This window comes from Ascidiella aspersa, chromosome 4 (genome assembly GCF_963924565.1).
Source record: "Ascidiella aspersa chromosome 4, kaAscAspe10.2, whole genome shotgun sequence".
NCBI lineage: Eukaryota > Metazoa > Chordata > Ascidiacea > Phlebobranchia > Ascidiidae > Ascidiella > Ascidiella aspersa.
Genome location: NC_139450.1, coordinates 2,501,689 through 2,520,350, shown reverse-complemented (window position 1 = coordinate 2,520,350; position 18,662 = coordinate 2,501,689). Strand labels below are relative to the sequence as shown.

At 37.4% G+C, this 18,662-nt stretch overlaps 1 protein-coding gene across 1 annotated transcript in view; it reads right to left on the bottom strand.

The window, feature by feature from the left end:
• Positions 1 to 2,999: 2,999 nt before the first annotated feature.
• LOC146146629 (A disintegrin and metalloproteinase with thrombospondin motifs 9-like) overlaps positions 3,000 to 18,662 on the bottom strand; it is a 73,349-nt gene continuing 57,686 nt past the window's right edge. The window contains exons 19-42 of the mRNA XM_083386930.1: positions 18,355 to 18,498; positions 17,713 to 17,819; positions 17,556 to 17,631; positions 17,124 to 17,276; positions 16,395 to 16,559; positions 15,801 to 15,965; positions 15,132 to 15,385; positions 14,602 to 14,752; positions 13,736 to 13,912; positions 12,841 to 13,143; positions 12,331 to 12,489; positions 11,877 to 12,047; positions 11,221 to 11,397; positions 9,672 to 9,848; positions 9,072 to 9,236; positions 8,482 to 8,664; positions 7,745 to 7,930; positions 6,969 to 7,205; positions 6,392 to 6,486; positions 5,869 to 6,002; positions 4,648 to 4,736; positions 4,060 to 4,164; positions 3,758 to 3,881; positions 3,000 to 3,227 (exon numbers count right to left, since the gene is read on the bottom strand). Coding sequence (XP_083243056.1) covers positions 3,780 to 3,881; positions 4,060 to 4,164; positions 4,648 to 4,736; positions 5,869 to 6,002; positions 6,392 to 6,486; positions 6,969 to 7,205; positions 7,745 to 7,930; positions 8,482 to 8,664; positions 9,072 to 9,236; positions 9,672 to 9,848; positions 11,221 to 11,397; positions 11,877 to 12,047; positions 12,331 to 12,489; positions 12,841 to 13,143; positions 13,736 to 13,912; positions 14,602 to 14,752; positions 15,132 to 15,385; positions 15,801 to 15,965; positions 16,395 to 16,559; positions 17,124 to 17,276; positions 17,556 to 17,631; positions 17,713 to 17,819; positions 18,355 to 18,498 — 3,675 coding nt within the window. The 3' untranslated portion in view covers positions 3,000 to 3,227; positions 3,758 to 3,779. The remainder of the gene's footprint in view (positions 3,228 to 3,757; positions 3,882 to 4,059; positions 4,165 to 4,647; positions 4,737 to 5,868; positions 6,003 to 6,391; positions 6,487 to 6,968; positions 7,206 to 7,744; positions 7,931 to 8,481; positions 8,665 to 9,071; positions 9,237 to 9,671; positions 9,849 to 11,220; positions 11,398 to 11,876; positions 12,048 to 12,330; positions 12,490 to 12,840; positions 13,144 to 13,735; positions 13,913 to 14,601; positions 14,753 to 15,131; positions 15,386 to 15,800; positions 15,966 to 16,394; positions 16,560 to 17,123; positions 17,277 to 17,555; positions 17,632 to 17,712; positions 17,820 to 18,354; positions 18,499 to 18,662) is intronic.

The window sequence follows — 18,662 nt, the reverse complement described above, 5'->3', positions numbered from 1 at the left end:
TTTCAAAATTTACAAAAGTCACATTTAGTGCACTAAAGTCACTGTTTTCAAATGACTGGAATGGAGTAGCCTTTAGTCATTTTGCTAAATAACTTTGATTAAAATTAAGTGTTTTCAGTATATATTTAAAATAAATTGGGTTTTTTATCTAAGTTTTGCACGTAAAACACTTAGCTTGCTATATATTGCGTTTTGTTATTTTTAGTTGAGTTATTGCTCATAATCGGAAGAGATCACCAATTTTATTAGTTTAGGGTTTTATTTTATGACAAAGACTGAGACTCTAATTACGTTTAAATTGATTTTTTTTTTCAATTTTAGAATAACTTCTTTAAAAACAACGAACTTGTGAAACTTCATCGTGACGTCATAGCTACTTCCTCGGAAGAAAAATCAATCGTGAGTTGAAAAGTTATTTTTTATATTTTTTTAGGGTGCTTGTCCTAGTCTAGGACATTAGGACATATACAATTACAATATGTTGAGGCGATTTAGATAAGGCTTTAACGCAGCAAAGTTATCCTTGACTGAGTACTCAAAATTATTCTTAAAGGTCTTATAAAAAAATTGTTTTTGTATATTGAATGAATCTTGCATATTTGTGCATACTTTACTAAACGTGGTTAAAATGACTCAATTCATGGCTTATAAACCGAAAATTGAATTTTGTAGGTAAAACATAAATATATATTACCGCGAATAAATAAATTCGAAGATTCATTCAAATTAAACGACTGCCATTATTTCCATTGGAGTGAAAAATGACTCTTCGATATTTTACCGATATAATTTTCGATTTGAAATTTGTCTTAGCTTATATTCTGATAATAATTGTTAGTATATAGTTATACGTACAAAGGCTAGTTTTTTATTTCAACGAAAAAAGGTTTTAGAAACTTCCTCATTGACTTGCCAAGTTTTGTCCACCTACTTTCTCTTTCCTATATATATAAACAATCAAAATGCATTTTACTGTAGTTTTCGAGTTTATTATAGAAATCGACGGTACCCAGCAGAACCGGTGTGCAAGTGAACAAAAACATCGCGAACTAAGGGCGCCTTCACAGAACTATACGAGAGAGACATAAGAGAGAAAAAAACGACAAAAAAAACAACGTAATCCAACGAAATAAGTTAGGCGAAAAAAAGAGAAAAAGGGATTTCGCAAAATCATATATCGATCTGGTGTATGTGTTAAAGCGATTTCTTTTGACGAATTGAAGGACACTAAAACACATACACCATGTCACGAAATGGTAGTTTTTAGGTAATCAAACATGTCTTTTAAGGCATATTTGGGACAGGTTTTCAAAGGAGGCAACGAGGTGTTTTGTGGCACAATGGTAATGAGCAGAATACGTTTTTGGACAAAAGTTACTGCGGTTGTTTACAAGTCTCAAAAATTCAGTTTTTCAGTAGCAGACGAAAGCAGTCAAGAATCTAACCAAAGTCACGATTGCAAATAAAGGCTAATATAAGGCAGTGGAAAGTTACTGCAATCCGCAATTAAAACGAGAAAAATAAAAATTAAAAAACTTACGTCATATTAAACATTCAAGTTTCCCGGTAAAAGCAAATAAATAATATATTCGACAAATTACAATTAAATTATTATATTAAACGCTTATATTTATTAAAACGACTGTATTTTTGTTCAAAAAAGAGCCCAATATTTTCGCGATCGACAAAACATTCTAAAAAACAGCAAACACTTAAAACACAAAACAACGATCAACTTGGCAAGAAGGACCTGCCCTCTGTAAATCTAAATGGCACAAAAAGCGACTTGACAACGCTAATACTTGATAACACGCCATAAAAAGAGATCGACTTCATGGTAAAAGAGAGGCAGAATTCGCCACGGCAAAGGCGTAGTAAGGTTGAATGCTGAATAATTAAGGCTGACGCAAAAATCGCAGAAGCAAATTTGGCGTGGCTTGGCAACATTACAGCTGAACAAAAAACGCGAAAAAGATATCCCAGTGTGCCGCGCAGCTGTCTACCCAACACTTAAGCAGAATTTTCCGAGGTTTTTAGTGAAATACTTTAGCCTGGAAGCTAAAATTTCTACTTTGATATGAATTATGGAAAAATAATCAAATTGAAAAGACATTTTGTAAACTAGGTTGAATTTAAACTGAATAAAAAACAGTCAATTCGCGTCGAATAAATAATAAAAAAATTTCCATAAATTAAATAAAAAGCGATTGTTAATTTCCCTATGAGGTGCCCGGTTATTTGCGTTAATGCTGTGCGAGCAAACTTAAACACAGAAGAATGATTAGAAAAAAATGAGAAGTCCTTATAAACACTTTTGTCGCAAAAGCCGGTCGAATTGATTTGAGGTGTTTCGAATTACAAAATTAACAATAAATGTATGGTTTGTCGCTAGTGGTGACTTGCTCGACAGCATCGAAAGCTTGGCACCTCGCGTCTAAAGTTGGCACAAAACGAAAATGGCAAGAAAGGTTTGTCTCTGCCCAAAGTGGAGCTGTGCGCCAAAAATAAGAGCTGTGAGCCAAAAATAATCCTCAAGGTTGCAGAAGTTAAAAAAAATGAAAAAATGTACTTGCAGTTCGTTATTTTCTTTAAATTTACAAGTTACCAATTTTATTTAATACGCCAAATATGAAGACATCGCTTCCATTCATAAAATGTTTTGGTGGTTCTCCTGAATTCGAGCGCTTTTTGCGTTGCACCGGTTAGAAGGCAAAAGCGCGACAAAAAAATTTATGACGTCACTTTTGACGCAATCGTGACGTCAAAAATAACGAGTTGGTCCGACTGAAAAAAAAACAGTTTGCTGAAACGCAAAGCAAAACCGGAAAACATTTTTCTTTGCCACGAAAAGACAAAAACACGAGTGGCAAAAAATAAACGGGCAAAATTTTCAAAAAAAAAAAAAAAAATACAAAAAATTAAAAAGCGTCGTTTTGTTTCAAACGAGTTGAAAACGAAATTTCGCTGCGAAGCAAGCAAAGCGGTAACTGTGTGCGCTGTGGAACAAGCAGAAGCGAATTAAATAAAGCGGTACAAAATATGGCGCAAGTAGAAGAAAGTAAAAGAAAAAACAACAACAGTTTTAGGAAAAAATAATTCTGGTAACAATGAAACTATGTAGTAAATAATAATAATAATAATAATACGAAAATAATAATAATTTTAATAATACGACTAAAGAGTTGAACGCAGTTGAGGTAGACGCTTGAGTTTGAGGCAAGTTGAACCTAAAAGCAAACAAACATTTTAATTGAGATTTACCTCACGAGAAAAAAAACACTTTAAAAAATGCGCAGCACTTTACAAAATGTTATCACAGCCCTAATGGTTCTTGAAAATGAAAAAATTAGAAAATAAATGCTTGTTTTCAAAAATGTTTGTATAAGTATTATGATGAAATGATTATATTGACCATACTATTTTAAGTTAAAAGCAATTTATTTCGATTTTTTTATTTTTTTATTTCGTTTTTATATATTTATAAGTTGATAAAAATCCGTGTATTGAATTCTAGTACTCAAATTTAAATAAACAAAACACCGTGAAGTCAGTTATGACGTTGTTCATCGAATAAAAAGGGTTCAAGGAATAAAAGGTCCAAAATCTACTTCCATCATGTTATCTTATTTGAAAAGCAAAGTTATGCCGAAAACACACACGAATATATTGATACCAATTAGCCACAATTTTGTTTAGTATTGCAACAAAGTCAAACGAGTAACCACAAAATTCTTAAACGATCAAGTAGATCACGCACCTGTCACGTGACGCGTGCGTGATCACGCGTTGGTGGTCACGTGATCGAGTAGCAGCCCCTCACTTGGATCAGGTTGGCACCGGCTGCAGTACCCCCCACATCTACCCCTCACAATGTCGCCGCTCTGTGAAAAGTTGAGAAATAAATTAAAAAACAATACTAGAAAAAATTTTTTTACTTGAATAAATTGTTCAAACTTTAAAGATTGAAGACTTTTTTCTTAATTTAGCAAAAATGCGTGCTACAAACTGGGATATACTGATTACGATACGTAACGTACACGTCATTATGACGTCACTTACATTGCTCCTCTCTGTGTTTCGAACCGATTGCATGCCGTACGACCGCCACCTCGTGGTAGGACTCACGACGAAACCCGTGCCCTCCAGGTTGACCTTGAACCGGCCCTGCAAAGGTTAAGGGGTCAGGGGTGAATAAGGCTAAATTGCCGGAAACTTTTACAAAAAATGGCTAAAATACAACATTTTTAGCGAACGGAAACGAAATGTTAAAAAAACAGTTTAAACCTAAACCTTATGGTATAAAACCTAAATGACCAGAATAAGACCTGCACGACATTTGGTTTAGGTTTTATTCAGACGATTAAGTGCTTATTCTGCCGTGGTTATTGCTACGTGGGCTTTATTGTGTCGTTCAATTGATTATTCTAAGATAGATATTGTTGCTTTGTAAACGTCTTACAGTGTGGCATCCCATTGCCATACAAAGACTCTCTTGTGCATATCAATCTTTGTAAATGGCCGTATTCGTCTAATTCTAAATAGGACAATCAGGTGCACAATATAAAGACATAATTGTGACGAGAATTTAATACAATTTGTCTTTATATTGTGCTACCTGATTACTCTCTTAAGTGAATAAGTTCTCACCTGAGGACAGTTGTTCTTGCTGTAGCAGTCGCCAGCCACTCCAAACGCCACCCACTTGCCCTGCGTTGTGGCGAATGAGAAATCGTTGGCTGGAATGAAAACAGTCGATTTATAGTAGATGTAAAGTTGGAAAATCTTTGGCAATGCTTGAAAATGTGACGCTTTCGGAATGAGTAATAAGAAAGTGGAGCATGATGGTTGGAGGTTGTAGTAAGACGTAATAAGAATATCAAAGCCCATACAGAAGTAGGAAGCATTTTGAACGTTTCGAATATATCTTTAAATATTTTAAACATCAGACGATAGATAATCGAAAGTGGCTTTGGTGTTTTTATTACGTCATTCGTCCAATATTAATAGTGTGGTTGTTTTTTAACAGTAAAAGCGATTACCAGTTTGAAAAACAACGCAGACAGCAACGTTGTTCATTAAAAAAAGAAATTCTAGAAAAACATTTTATGTGTTAAAAACCCACTAAATGCAATATGTAAAGCAAGATTTTGCTTTAAACAGGGGACAAAGAGAGTCTTATTACTATTTGACCTTATGCTTTTAAATACTGATTGCAAGAGTGTGTAAACTTTTGACATGTTTATGACTTTAAAAACGCCAAAGGTAATCCCTTAATCCGCCACGACAGCTCATTTAATCCGGGTCGGCTTAACCAGGGCGTGTGATATTTTGACAGGGGTGCTAACTAGACAAGGCTGCTGGTCAGCGCGCGCGAAAAAGGGGATTGTAAGAGTTGGCCGGGAAAACTCGACATTGACAACTTTACTGTTAAGAAAGTAACTTGGCTTTTAAGTCAATATGCGCGCGTGGTAAAGGTTATGCTTCGCGGGAGAACTGTAGGTTATTTGAGCATTCTTGAGCTGGAGAGTTGGAGACTATAATCAACTCATGTGTTTTTCCTCAATAAGTTAATTATTTTAAAGTTAAGTAGCTTGTGCTTGTAGGAATTTTTTAACGAAAAGCGTAGCTAACGATACAAATTAGTAGGACACTTTTTGAATAGCGTTTGTTTAATTGTGAATAAAATACTACTTTTAAATAAAGCCCTAGGTCAATATGACGTAAACAATGCTCATTGTTTCATTGGAATGTTTAAACAACATCATTTTAAGGTCACCGAAAAACTCAAAGTTATCATTTTAAAAAGCGAAACGCGAAACTTAAGGGAACGGGTAAAAAATTTAAGATTTCTATGCTTTTTCTACTCACCGATAATCCGCATGGTGTCGACGTCGATCCTGACCTTGGCGAAGCTGGTTCGACCTTCATCGGGGTGATCCCTGTGGCATGCGCACGTGGCGTTGCGCGAACCGTTGTGAGGGCACGTGTCGGCGTCGAACAGTCTGTGACGTTACGAAATGATTGTTTATGACGCAAATCGGGGATTTCCCTTGAGTGTCGGATATATTTTTTTTCATACGTTTTTTCCTTCGGGGATAAATTTATATCAAGTAACAGTTTTACTGTTTTAAACATTTCATTTTTCTTTCATTATGCGTTGGTAATTTTTTCCAAGGAGGAATTTTAAAAGTCGTCGGCGTTTTTTGTTATACTTGTCTTTTTCTGCAACGAAAGGATTAGCAATGGACGTAACAAATTGGTTCAGGTGCAACTATGGTATTCTGCTCCTTTTAATAAAGTTGCGATATTGATAAAAGATCAACGGCTAGAAGTGTTGGGCCAGGCCTAGGTCCCAATATAAACAATAAAAATGATAATATTATTCATATACCTGTAGCCGTATATCTCCGAGTAGTTTTCATCTCTTCCGCCTTGCAAGGTTATAAACTCAGTTGGGTGGGTGGTGGACATGTCCTTGCAGTAGATCTGACGAAACAACGACTATTATGACGCCACAGTTCACTTAGAACGTTGTCTACTTTGGATTTACAAAGGTTGTCGGTAACTAAACTCACAGTTTGTCGGTAATTAGGGTTATTCGAATGTATTAGCTTTAAAATTTAGTTTGACTTCTGCCTTGAAATATGTTTGTAGAAAGTCTTTAGGTCGACCAGGCAAATAAAAAACAACTGTATTTATCTTCTCTTATCTTTCTTTCAAGCTTCAAAATAAATGCTCTACTTTTTTAACGCATTAATATTTATGTGACTTGTTTTTATTTTTTTATAAAAACCTTAATAAAACTTTTTTTTTGCTGCGGTTTATATTGGATTCAGTTAGTGGAAATATGCCAAATACAAGTTTAAAGCCAATATCAACCGCAGCAAAAAACAAAACATTTTTTTCTCTTTTAAAAACTCTTCAACGCAAAAAAAACAGCCTAATTCCCTTTTTCCTTCTTTTCTCACCTTCTTCATTTGGCCGCGGATTTTGAGGTAATACTCGTCGTCGGGAAGCGCCCCCTGCTGGAGCTTCAGGTGTCTACAGGAAGAGGGGAGACACGGAGCCCCCCGACAGCCTCTAGAACGTTCTGGCGCAAACGAAGGTATCGCTACGCAAACGGCGTCCCCTAGCGGTGACTGCGTATCGCGATCGGTGCACACTACGCGGCGCACTGAGCGACCGAGTCCGCACGAAGAGGAACACTGCGAATGTAGGAAGGCACAGGGTTAGATTTCTTACTGGGGATAGTTGTGCAATTTTTAAACGGTTTTTTTGTGTGACGTCGGTTAGAGTATGACGTCATAGACTGTTAGGGCGACTGACTTTATTTAGAGTCCTGGTTTGTTGCTAATGCAAAGAAATTTGAAAACTTATTTTACTGTACATTGAGTTTGATACTTATGTTTTTGATCCCTAACTTTAAATAAATACATAAAAAAATTCGATGTGAAAATTGAACAAAATATGAAGCTTTACACACAGTTCTTCATCTTTTTTACTCTTTTTTTTACGAAAATTTAGGACAACACCAAATTTCCTAAAATTTGCCTTCTTGTTTTTTTCCCCCTATCATTAAAACTTTTTGTCTTTAATTTGTTCGTTTCCAACCTGCTCATAAAAAAATCTACAAAATTTTAACTCTTAAAGTGCTAATTTTTTCGCCAAAATCAATACATGTCAAAAATCCCTTAAAAACGCCTTTTCCGCAAAAAAAACTTTTTCCGTGCGTTCCGCTTTTTACCTGGCTCCAGGACCCGATCCTCCAGTAGACTTGTGACCCGCAGGCTCCCCGGTCGCAGTCCCTCTCCCCGTAAGGTCGACTTCCCGCGTCGCAACTGTTGGCGGGACTTTCCAGGTACGTGATTGGGTCGACGAAGGAGCACGTGACATTGCGTAGTTGCGTGCCGGGACCGCACGGCTTCGAACACTGGGGGCGGAAAAGGGAGCGTTAAAAATCTATCTTATTTTTAAGAATTTTTCTATTAATTTAAGGGAAAAAAGGTAGCGTTTAAAATTCCGTTTATCTGAGAACTTTTTTCAAACTTTTTTTTTTTTGAGAGTGCTTGTGAGTTTTTTTAATTTAAAGTAAACAGGGTGGCGTTTTTACCAGTTTTTTTTTAATTTATAGCAACAAAATGTGCGTCAAATACGAAGCTATTCCTTTTTCTACAGCTAGAGATTTTTTTTTGCTTTGTATTATTACACAATTACGAAATATCACTGCAACTATTTTCTACTTGTTTTATATCCAATGAAACTTTAAGCTTTAAGTAGATTCGAATTAAAAGTGCCTCCTGTGTAAAATGCTACGTTGAGCTCTTTAAAAAAAAAATATGCTTTCACTAAAAAGCGATCTTTATAAAATAGTTGTTTTACAAATAACTTGACTGAGACTTTAATTCAAAATGACTTGTTTACAGCACTGCTTTACTCTAACAAACGCTTTCAATTTGGGATATTTAACGCAAATTTTCCTACCTCTGTCCAAGGACTGACAATCCATCTTGCACTGCACGGTCCCTGCTGGCAAGTGGCACTCGTCACTGGCACGCTGCCACCCAGCACCCGCTGGCAGTTGTCACTTGCCACCACGCGCCGGTCCGACGTCCGCTGGCACGTGACACGACGCGTCATAATGCCGCCACCGCACGTTCGGGAACACTACGTCACAATTGGAGATGGTTATTGCGTCACATAAGGGTGTTACGTTATGTTTTTTTGATTGTGTTGCAAAATTTTGATCGTAAGGCAATAATTAGGGCACTACTTCCATCACACAGTTGTTTGGGAACTTTACGTCATTATAAGTATATTACGTCACAGTAGATGAATTTAAAAAACAACAAAAACAAAAAAACGGGGTTATCGTTGTGATATTGCATCTTATACTAACACAAATTATAGCCTCTACAACTTTTGTGTAAAAAAGAGTTACTTTTTCACCAAAATGAAACTTATTTCGTACTTGTTCAATTGCTTATGCACAGCATTTTTATTTTGTTTACATTTTATGTTTTAAGCGGCTAAAATTTTAGTTTAATTCTTCCTTTCAACCAACATTGACTCACATCTTGCCATTTCGCCACGTGCCATTCGTAGGTCGTACACCTAGTGACGTTGCAAGCTGTGACGTCACTGGGTCGCGTTCCGCACAGCTGGTCGGTCACGGTTCGCCGCTTGTACCTGCATTGCACGCGTCGACGCTTCGTGCCCGAACCGCACTTGGCTGAACACTAGGGGGAAGTAAAGAACAAATGTATTGTAAATTAAAGAAAAACAACGCTTTGGATGAAGAAACGAAACTTTTTTCTTAATATTGGAAAAAATAACATTTAAAAATAAGAAAGGCGAACTGTACACTATTTTGCTAAAAATATTTTTAAAAAAATCTATTTAAAATGTCGTGCAAAATGAAAAACAAATTCTAAAATTCAAAAGCTTTTTTAACAATTTCATCACGTAGTTATACAGTGACAGTTTAATTTGGATAATTTGCAATAAAAAGAGAAGTGACATTTTCACCTATGTATAAACTTTGATCAACTTTAGTGACAAGATAAAGAAAGGTCCTCTTAAAAGAAAGCTCACAGAGACTTAAAACTTCCAATTACCAATTTAGTACAAAATACACTAAAAACAAAAGTAAGCTTAATAAAACAGTCTTTCACCTTCTTCCATTTTCCCACTCTCCACTTTGGGCATCTTCGTTGCTTCACGCATCGCCGCACCTCCTTGGGCTTTTGACGTTGCAAGTGCGAGCAAAACTTCTCGTCCGCAACGCGCCGATCCGGACCCACACAGTCCACGCGACGGGACTTCAATCCGCGACCGCAGGATACCGAGCACTGGAAATAAACGTTTTGTTGTTTTGAATCGAGTAATAATTAAATTAGAAATGTTACTTGTTTAGAAAAACACGTCAAAGTATCTTTTTGTAATGCGTTGGAGTAAAAGTTTAGGCATTTATTGTAGGCTTTAAAATCGCCAGTTGAGAAAGGAGAGCCAAGATCATAAAAAAATTCAAGTTTATGAAGTAAAAGTTTAGCTATTTATTGTAAGCTTTAAAAACGCCAATTTAGATCGGACAGCAAAGAAAAAAACATCCAAGTTTACAAGGTGTTGGAAGAAACAAATCCAGCAAAAGTTAGGAATCGAAAAAATGGCAGCTGTTAAAATCTTTTCGACCATATATAGTAGTTATTCACGTTGTAGCCAATTAAATCGATTTAATAACACGATTCTTACAATGGGATAAACCAGCCACAAACCATTAGAAACAACACGTGTTTTGGTATTTCACAACAATACATTCGCATATTAGCGCAAGAAGAAATTGATTCGTTATTTTACGAAATGTCATAAAAGGCCGAATCTTTATGGAATCCGAAACCATTGGCAGCATTTTTTTTGCTTGTCGATCACTGTTCCGCTGACGCGTATATTAACAATAAAACTCAAAAGTTTAAAAACCATAATAAAACACAGGATCATATTTTTTGTTATTAATTTTATTATTACTTTTCTGTGCATATATATTTTTTTTAACTGACGAAGCCAGTGTAGCGAAATATATATTTCCTCTATTTTTTCAAGTAAAAAAGCAATTTCCTCAAGTAAAATGTCAATTACACATTTTTAATTAACTACGTTAAAACAAAGACCGATCAGGCAACTTTTTTCGTCCCAAAAAAAATTGGCGGAAACTGGGGCAAGGAATTAATGACGTCACTGTTAGGAATGAGGTCACTTGGCGTAGAAGTTGTTAGTTAGTTGAACCCGGGAAATGTAGGGCGACTTTTGTGCCTGGGAAATGATAGGCCTTGATATTTTTTTCAAAACGCGAAGCTTAAAGTAGACACACCAAAATTGAAATACTTTTATTTACAGCAAACAGTTTTTTGCGCGATTTCTCTGAGCCGACAACTTGCTAAAAAAAATGATCGGCTCTCATATTTTCAATTGCGAGATTCCCAACTCATTTATTCAAAGGTAAAAGTCTTTAATAAAACGTTTCAACGCTCAAACCAGGGTTTTCGGACAGATTTAGCGTTGACGCAACCAATCATGACGTCACGACCACCAATGACGTTACACATTTCGCGCGAACTTTGACGTCACACATTTTCGCGCGAACTTTGAACCTTTCAAGGCGAACCTCGCCCTTTCCGTTGACACGTGACCCTTTTTAAAAACGAAATAGGTCAAAGGTCAGCGTACCGTGCCCCAGGCGCTCTTGCGCCACCGGTGGTGACCTCTGCATGACCTCGAGTTGCACACGCCCACTTCGATCGGCCTCTTTCTGACGTCACAGCGGTGATTGTAGGTCCTTCTGTTGTCAGCCATGACGCAATAGACGCGTCGGTAGCGCCTTCCGCCATTACAAGTGTGTGAGCACTGTGGGATACAGAGGTGTCGGTTTTATACCAGTGTCTCTCAATTAGGTGGCTAACTGCAGTAGTTTTGAATGGTTAGGTTTATTGAGATTTGTGTTGAGCAAGATTTCTTACAAATTAGAGAAAACTTTAAGAATATTATATGTGTGGGTTATATACCTGTGTCTCTCAACCAAAGAATAAAATTAGGTCGCTGTTTGATTTGGTTGGGTGGCTGACTGCGATATTTCAACATGTTTAGGTTTATTGAGATTCGTTCTGGGCAATATTTCTTCAAAATTTGAGAAAACTATGAATGAAATACTAAGAGACGGCTCATACTAATTAGATTCGATTTTATATGCAAATGACTTAAAAATTCGCCGAAAACACAGCATAATAACGTCGTTCTATGCCTTATGGGCTCTCAAGTTCAAAATAATTACAGAAATGCGAGATCAAACGCGATTGCGTCCTAATAGAACGCGTTTAAAGTCTTACCTGTCCCCACGTAGTATGGCGCCACCTAGGGCACGGCCCCGCGTCACAAGTTGTGACGTCAGTTGGTTTGTTCCGCTCGTCACAACGTGGCGCCCCAGAGCGCGACGAGGCTCGGAAAGGTTGACACTGGACGAGCCGCCTCTTGATTCCACCACCGCATGTTGCCGAACACTGGGAAAAATTGAGTTTAAGTATTTATCATCTGAATAAAAACATTCTAATATTTTGACGACAAAATAATTTTGCTGTGGTGTGCTATATTTATATAATTGCTCTAAGATTCAAATTTCCCAGTTGTTGATCTTTATTGATAATTACAATAACAGTAATAAACAGTGAAGGGTAAAAAGTAGCACTAATATTATTTTTTTTTTACTAAACAAATAACAAAAACAACCCTAAATTTTTTTTCTTACATTGATTAATACCTTTTACAAAACAAACAAACACCTACCTGAGTCCATCTCCCGATTCGCCATCTTTGATTCACAACGGTTCGGTTGCGTTCCGTCTCCCCGTTGTTCACCCTCCCCCGCACAACTATTGCGTTATCACTGATGCTCATCCGGGGGTGAATGATGACGTCATCAACAATGACGCCCTCGGTGGTCGTCTGTCGAAACAAGAAAGTCTCAAAACATTTTCGTAAAAAAATGAAAAACGTTCTAAACTGCACCGCAGGTTAAATCCTTGTGCAACTACAGATGAAAGAGTGTAGCGTTGTATCTTTGTGACATTATACCGTGACGTCATATGACCATTAATGTCCGATTGTTGTTTTGCATTTCTACCTTTTTAGCTGAAATAATTAAGAAATAGTTTTACAATTTGAGAGGAAAAAATGGTGTTTTATTAAAGGCAACCTTGAATTCCTTTTTTTTGAGAATATTTATTTGATTTTTCATTTTGAGATTTTTTTGTTCAACTTTAGTGTCTTTATAGGCCAATGATGACAACCCCTTACCGTTATTATCCTTGTGGTCGTTTCAATCCTTCTCGTGCTAGTTGTGGTGGTCGGCGTAGTTGCGGTAGTTGGTGGTAAAGTACTTGCAGTAGTTTGTGGTCGACTCGTGGTCGTTGCTCGCTTTGTGGTCGTTTGTGGCACCGTGGTCGTGCTGGTGGCCGGGCATTCCCCCAAACCGCACCTCTCCCACTTGGGGGGTCGCGGGTCCCGGGGGCAGTAGGCACTGTTGTCATAGTAACGGCCCAGGTATGCGCAACGCACGTGACGTGTACGCGTTGCCTGGCGACCACAGCTTTCCGAACACTGCGAAACGTGAGGTGTTAGGTTAGTTTGTGACGTCACAAATGGCTGGACAACTGTTGTTTACTTTTAAATATGTATTGTAGATATATCGCGTACATCAATGATAAACATTATAATGGTTATAAAAACAGCTTAGTATTTATTATCCAGAAAAAAATTATTTTGTTTGTTGCGAATAAAATAACTTGAAGGTCTATTGATCATTAGAAATACAGGATAATAAAAATTTTGTTCAACCTTTTCTAAATGCGGTTTTGATTTGTTTCAGTCACATTCACTGATAATGATACAAAAAAATGCGTAATCATGCATAGAAACGTTTTTAAACAGAGGATGTTAATTGAATCGACCTTTTTTTAGCTTTGACATTCTTTTTCAAGATATTCAAATACTTTAAAAAAAAAACATATGTTTTTTAAAATGATTTTTCAAAACGCAAATCAATTCAAATCATTGGATAATAATGGTTGGAGGTTGTAGTAAGACGTAATAAGAATATCAAAGCCCATACAAAAGTAGAAGTCAGTTTGAACGTTACGAATAACTCTTTATTCATTTTCAACATAGAATTCAGATCACATCTTTGACTTACCTCGCCCCAGGCTCCAACCCTCCACACCCCGTAGCAGGTGCTTCCCCGGCACGCCTCCCGATCACGTGGTCTGCTCTCTAGCGCCGCGCAAAGTTGAGTGTCGCCCTCCTCGTGACCCCCATTGACCCGACAACTGACGAATCGCTTGCGGTGACCAGGTCCACATGTCGCCGTGCACTGTGGGTAGGCGATTAAATAAAGTTAGGTAAAGTCTAAAAAAGGTAAATTGATTGCAAAAACGACAAACTAGAGAGATATTGGTTCCATCCTTAAACACCAAAGTGACCAAGGTTAAACGTCGCTTTGCATTTTGAGTTAATCGGGGCTGGGAGATTTTGTTTTTTGAGGGAAGTTAAATTGATTGCAAGAATGACTCGTTTACTGTTTATGGAAGTTCTCGGCGCGAAAGGAGTACCTAATCTCGTTTAAACTTTGGTCATTTGAGACGATTTTTTGAAATGAAGCAAAGTTATAAAATAATGAAAAAAAACAACTAAATATGATTTTTTTGGGGGAGGGGAGAAATACCGGGTACAGAATGAATTACTATAGAGTTGACAAAAGTGCTGATATTCGTATCGTACAAGTTAGTAATTCTGCTTGTAAAAAATCCTTGTTAAATCGGTATGTTGAAAAAAGGCTCTGAAGTCTGTGGTTAACGAAATACAAGACATTACTTAGTTTACTGAAAATCGCTTCAGGATATTTGGAATAGATTATTATATAGACGTGTAAAATGAAATTAAAGTTTGCCAAAGACGAATAAAACATAATTAATAACCTTTTCTACTTAGAGCATACGATCTCCGTTAATGTCAGTTAAAAACGAGGATAATTTATAAGACTACCACAAAAAGTTTTCTCACCTTGGTCCAAGACCCCGTTCTCCATTGCGCCCTGAGGCGACGGGCCCTCTCCACTTGTGACGTAGTGGTTGCCATGGTAGTGGTCGTCATGGTAGTGGTCGTCGTGGTAGTGGTGGTAGTAGTGGTTGCTCGGGGCGTTGTTGTTGTTGTTCTTGTTGTTATGGGAGGTGGGGGTGGAGGTTTCGTTGTCGTGGCAACGCGTTCTGTGGTAAGAAGATGGATTTTGTTTTGGATTGTTTAAGGTTTTTTATTTGCTTTGTATATGTTTTTTACTTTTATCTACATTTCAATACAAGCTTAGCGGATTCAGGCTATCATTACTCCTTAGGCAAGCAAGAGCTCTGTTGGATGTGTGATGATCACAGTAAAATAAACTATGATTATGTTTCATTATGACTATAACAATACCACTAACAATCCCCGTTGTCTCACTGGAACGTTAGAAACAATGCTACTAACATCAGTACGGATTAAAAACCTGTTCAACTCTTTACTTTAACCTAAAACAATAAAAAAGCATCAAATTCAACTCACTGGTCGACAAGGAACCGACAGTCGTGGTCGTAGATTCCAGTGGTTCCCGTTCGGCCCATCCCCGCACCACCAAAGCCGGCTCGTGGTCCCCGGTGCTCTCTGGCGCCACGCAGTCCCGTGCGGCTCTACACGGCCGAGTGTCGGACCGCAAGAGGGCGCTGTCGCACCGGCTTTCATCGACCCTCCGGAAAAGGTCCATGACACAGTAGTAGTGGCGCACAGAAGTACCCGTTCCACAGGTTGCAGAACACTATAAGGGGGCACGAAAAATAGTTGTTATATATGAATCGAAACACGGCAAACCATGCTAGATGCTACTTTAAAGTTTTGCCACTTTTAATCAGTTAGAAAATATAAAAAAATAGATGCAATTTCGCGTGAGTGATCTGTAGAAATTTTAACACAGGCCTAAAATATTTCAAATCCAATGAAAAAAGGGCAGCTGTTCAATACTTAATAACTGTAGCAGTAATTTGTACTTTAGTATTTCTATAAGATTTAAAAATAGGCCAGCAAAACATGACTAACCTAGCAAAAATACAGCGACTTTTCGATAATAATAAAAAATCGATCGGCCCAATCAAGCGAATATAATGTACGCATGAGTTCAATCGTATTTTGAACTGTGCGTTATATTCCAAGTATAACAAGTTGTATAAACTCACGGGTCCCCATCTTTCGTATCTCCACCTTGCACAGGGCCCCTCTCTACAGATGGTGGTACTTGGGGGTCGGTTGTTCCTCTCACATTGCTGGTCAGGTCGCACAAGACCACGAGCACTACACCATACACGACGCTGCCGTATACCAGTACCGCACGTAACAGCACACTGTGGAAAATATGGTGAATTCCTAGTTAGAACTGGGTTAAAAATTGATAAATGTATCGAAGGAACACATTAAAATTCATATTAAATAAAAGTTGAGTTTCTGTTCATAGCCATTTTTTAAGGTCAAAAAAATTGGGCTAAAAATAATTAATGTATCAAAGTATTAAAATAAAATGAATACTTAATGATACTTATAGCATTCAGAAAGTGTTTTTGCCCCTTTTTCAACACATTAGTCAGAAATCTATATTTTGCCTGATGAATAAGGGTCATTATTATTAAGGCAAAAAATATATTTCTGTAAAATTAAAAAAAAAATTGTTGTATACCTGTCGCGAAAGCAAGTATTGAATTCCTTACATCGAAAATGTATTAGCTCACTTTGTGATGTTTTAATATTTACGTATCAATCAAGCAATCATAACTCACCGGTGAGAAAGCCGAAGTTGTCCATTGCGGACACGGTTGATCATTGCAAGGTCTCAAAGCCACCCGCTCACTTTCCCGGCATTCCGAGTCGTCCAAAGCCCGTCGTTTCGTATCACGACACTCTGATGTGCGTGTTTGCGTTCCACCCCCACAACTCATCGAACACTGGGTAAAGAAAGTGGTAAATAGGGGTTAAACGTTGTATATATGTGTGTTAAGCGATTAATAAGTGCTCTCCATACAGAAGTAGGTAGCTTTTTGAAGGTTTACAATTGAGAGATATTGGAAACGTGTAAAATGGTACCTACTTCTGTATGAGCTTCGATATACTATTTTTTATAAAAATTAAAATTTCGAAAAATTAAAAATGTGCTCAATGGTTTACCGAAATCAGTATATGAAAGACACACACAAACATATGTGTTTAATAACATCTGTGATCTACGAAATCAGTATATATACGCTATACAGTTATATATATATATATATGAGAGAAAGACAGAGAAAACGGCATTTTTTCCTTTGTGGTTTTTCCATATATTGTACCACGAGCGTTCATAATCATTCACCATTAAGAAGGCGATTTCAATCGTTTGCCGAAACGTTGATTAACAATTACAATTATCAAAAGAGCTGTTTTTCATTATTATTACTATGCCTGGTAGCAACAGTTTTATAGTTAAATTCTATGAAAATATGTGTTAGTCATTACAAAAGAAAAGCATTAACCTGGCCCCAGTCGCCGTAGTGCCAGTCTGTGGGGAGACACTCCCCCTGGCACACTTGGCTCCCGCTCGGCGCCGGTGAGGAACACAGGGACGGGTCCACTACCTCCACCTTGTGGCCGTCGCTCTTTTCACCGCTGGAGGGAGCACTTGTCACCTGAGAACAAGTTGGAAAAATTTAGAGGGGAAAAGGGGGGAATTTGAAAGTTATTCGCTAATTTGCGAATTGAAAATGAATCTGAAACTTGATTTTCACTTTACGAGATTTTTGGTTTGCTTTTCAATTCAAAAAATGTCAAAAAATAGTATGGAATGTGTATAATTTTTACTTTTAGGGCAGTTCAGGTTTCTTTTAAGTCAGTTTTCTAAGTGTATAAGTTAAGTTTTTTGGGGGGCAATTCAGGTTTTTGTTAATAAAACTAAAAGGCAGCCTTACCTTCGTGCATTCATACTCTAGCGTCTTGGTTCCACTTCCACAACGAACAGAACACTCGCTGGGCTTGGGCTGCCACCTAGCGGAAAGTAGAATAAAATAAGTTTCTGGAAAATTGTTAAATTTTTTTTTTAGTTTGAATTAATTTATTTTAACTCACGTGAGACGGCATCTTGTGTTGCATGAGCGTATCACGGAGTTGGGTTTCGTGATGTGCTGGCACTTCCGGTCAGACACGATCTGCTCATCCGATCTCACGCACATGATCTGTGACGTAACAAAGGGATAAAATTGAAGTATTCAACTCTATGACAAAAACGAAAAATAAAACTTAACAATGATGCATTTAGTGCCATAAAAAATAGACTTTTTTTTGTTTTTTGTTGGTTTGCAAAGCCAGCAATTAGGTTTGATTTATAAATGCTTCGGATTGTGTTTAGTATGGTATAACCGTTGTAGGATTTTGTTGTCAATTTGGTTGGTCTCCCTTATTTAAATTAGATTCGCAAAATTAATCAAGGAGTGAAAGAGTAAAACTGATTATGCTAACGAGTTTTTATTATTTTGTCTATTATATACTCGTTCCACCCTGCTTTTATTACGAAAAGATTCATTGAATATGAATAGAGCTTTGCAACGGATTATAGAAATTGTATCAACTCAAAACATTGTTGGAAAATTTGTTGGCGTGACTCGAACCTTATGACCAAATACCTTGACTCGAATCATCATAAAATATCTTGTTACAACACTTATACAAACATCAACGTGAAAGTCTCTTCAAACAAGCTTGTCCACCAACCTTTGCCTTTGTCTTTCCGTTGCAAACATGGCTACACTGACTCCATGGTCCGTTGGTGTCCCATCTATAACTGGGTCGGTTGCGAACCGGTACATTGTAGCGGTAGTTGATGTTTGGGGGCATAAGGCTGCCGGCTGACAGAACCTGGGTGTGAAATAAGATTTGTAAAGCGCCTGTGGAAGCTTTGTGTAGCTAATGTTCAAGTTTCACATTGGACTTTATTATGGATTATTTTCGGCGTTGGTATAGAATCCTACCAAAGCGTTGAAAATTTCCTAAATCAACCCATATTATTTGTGTTAGTGCTT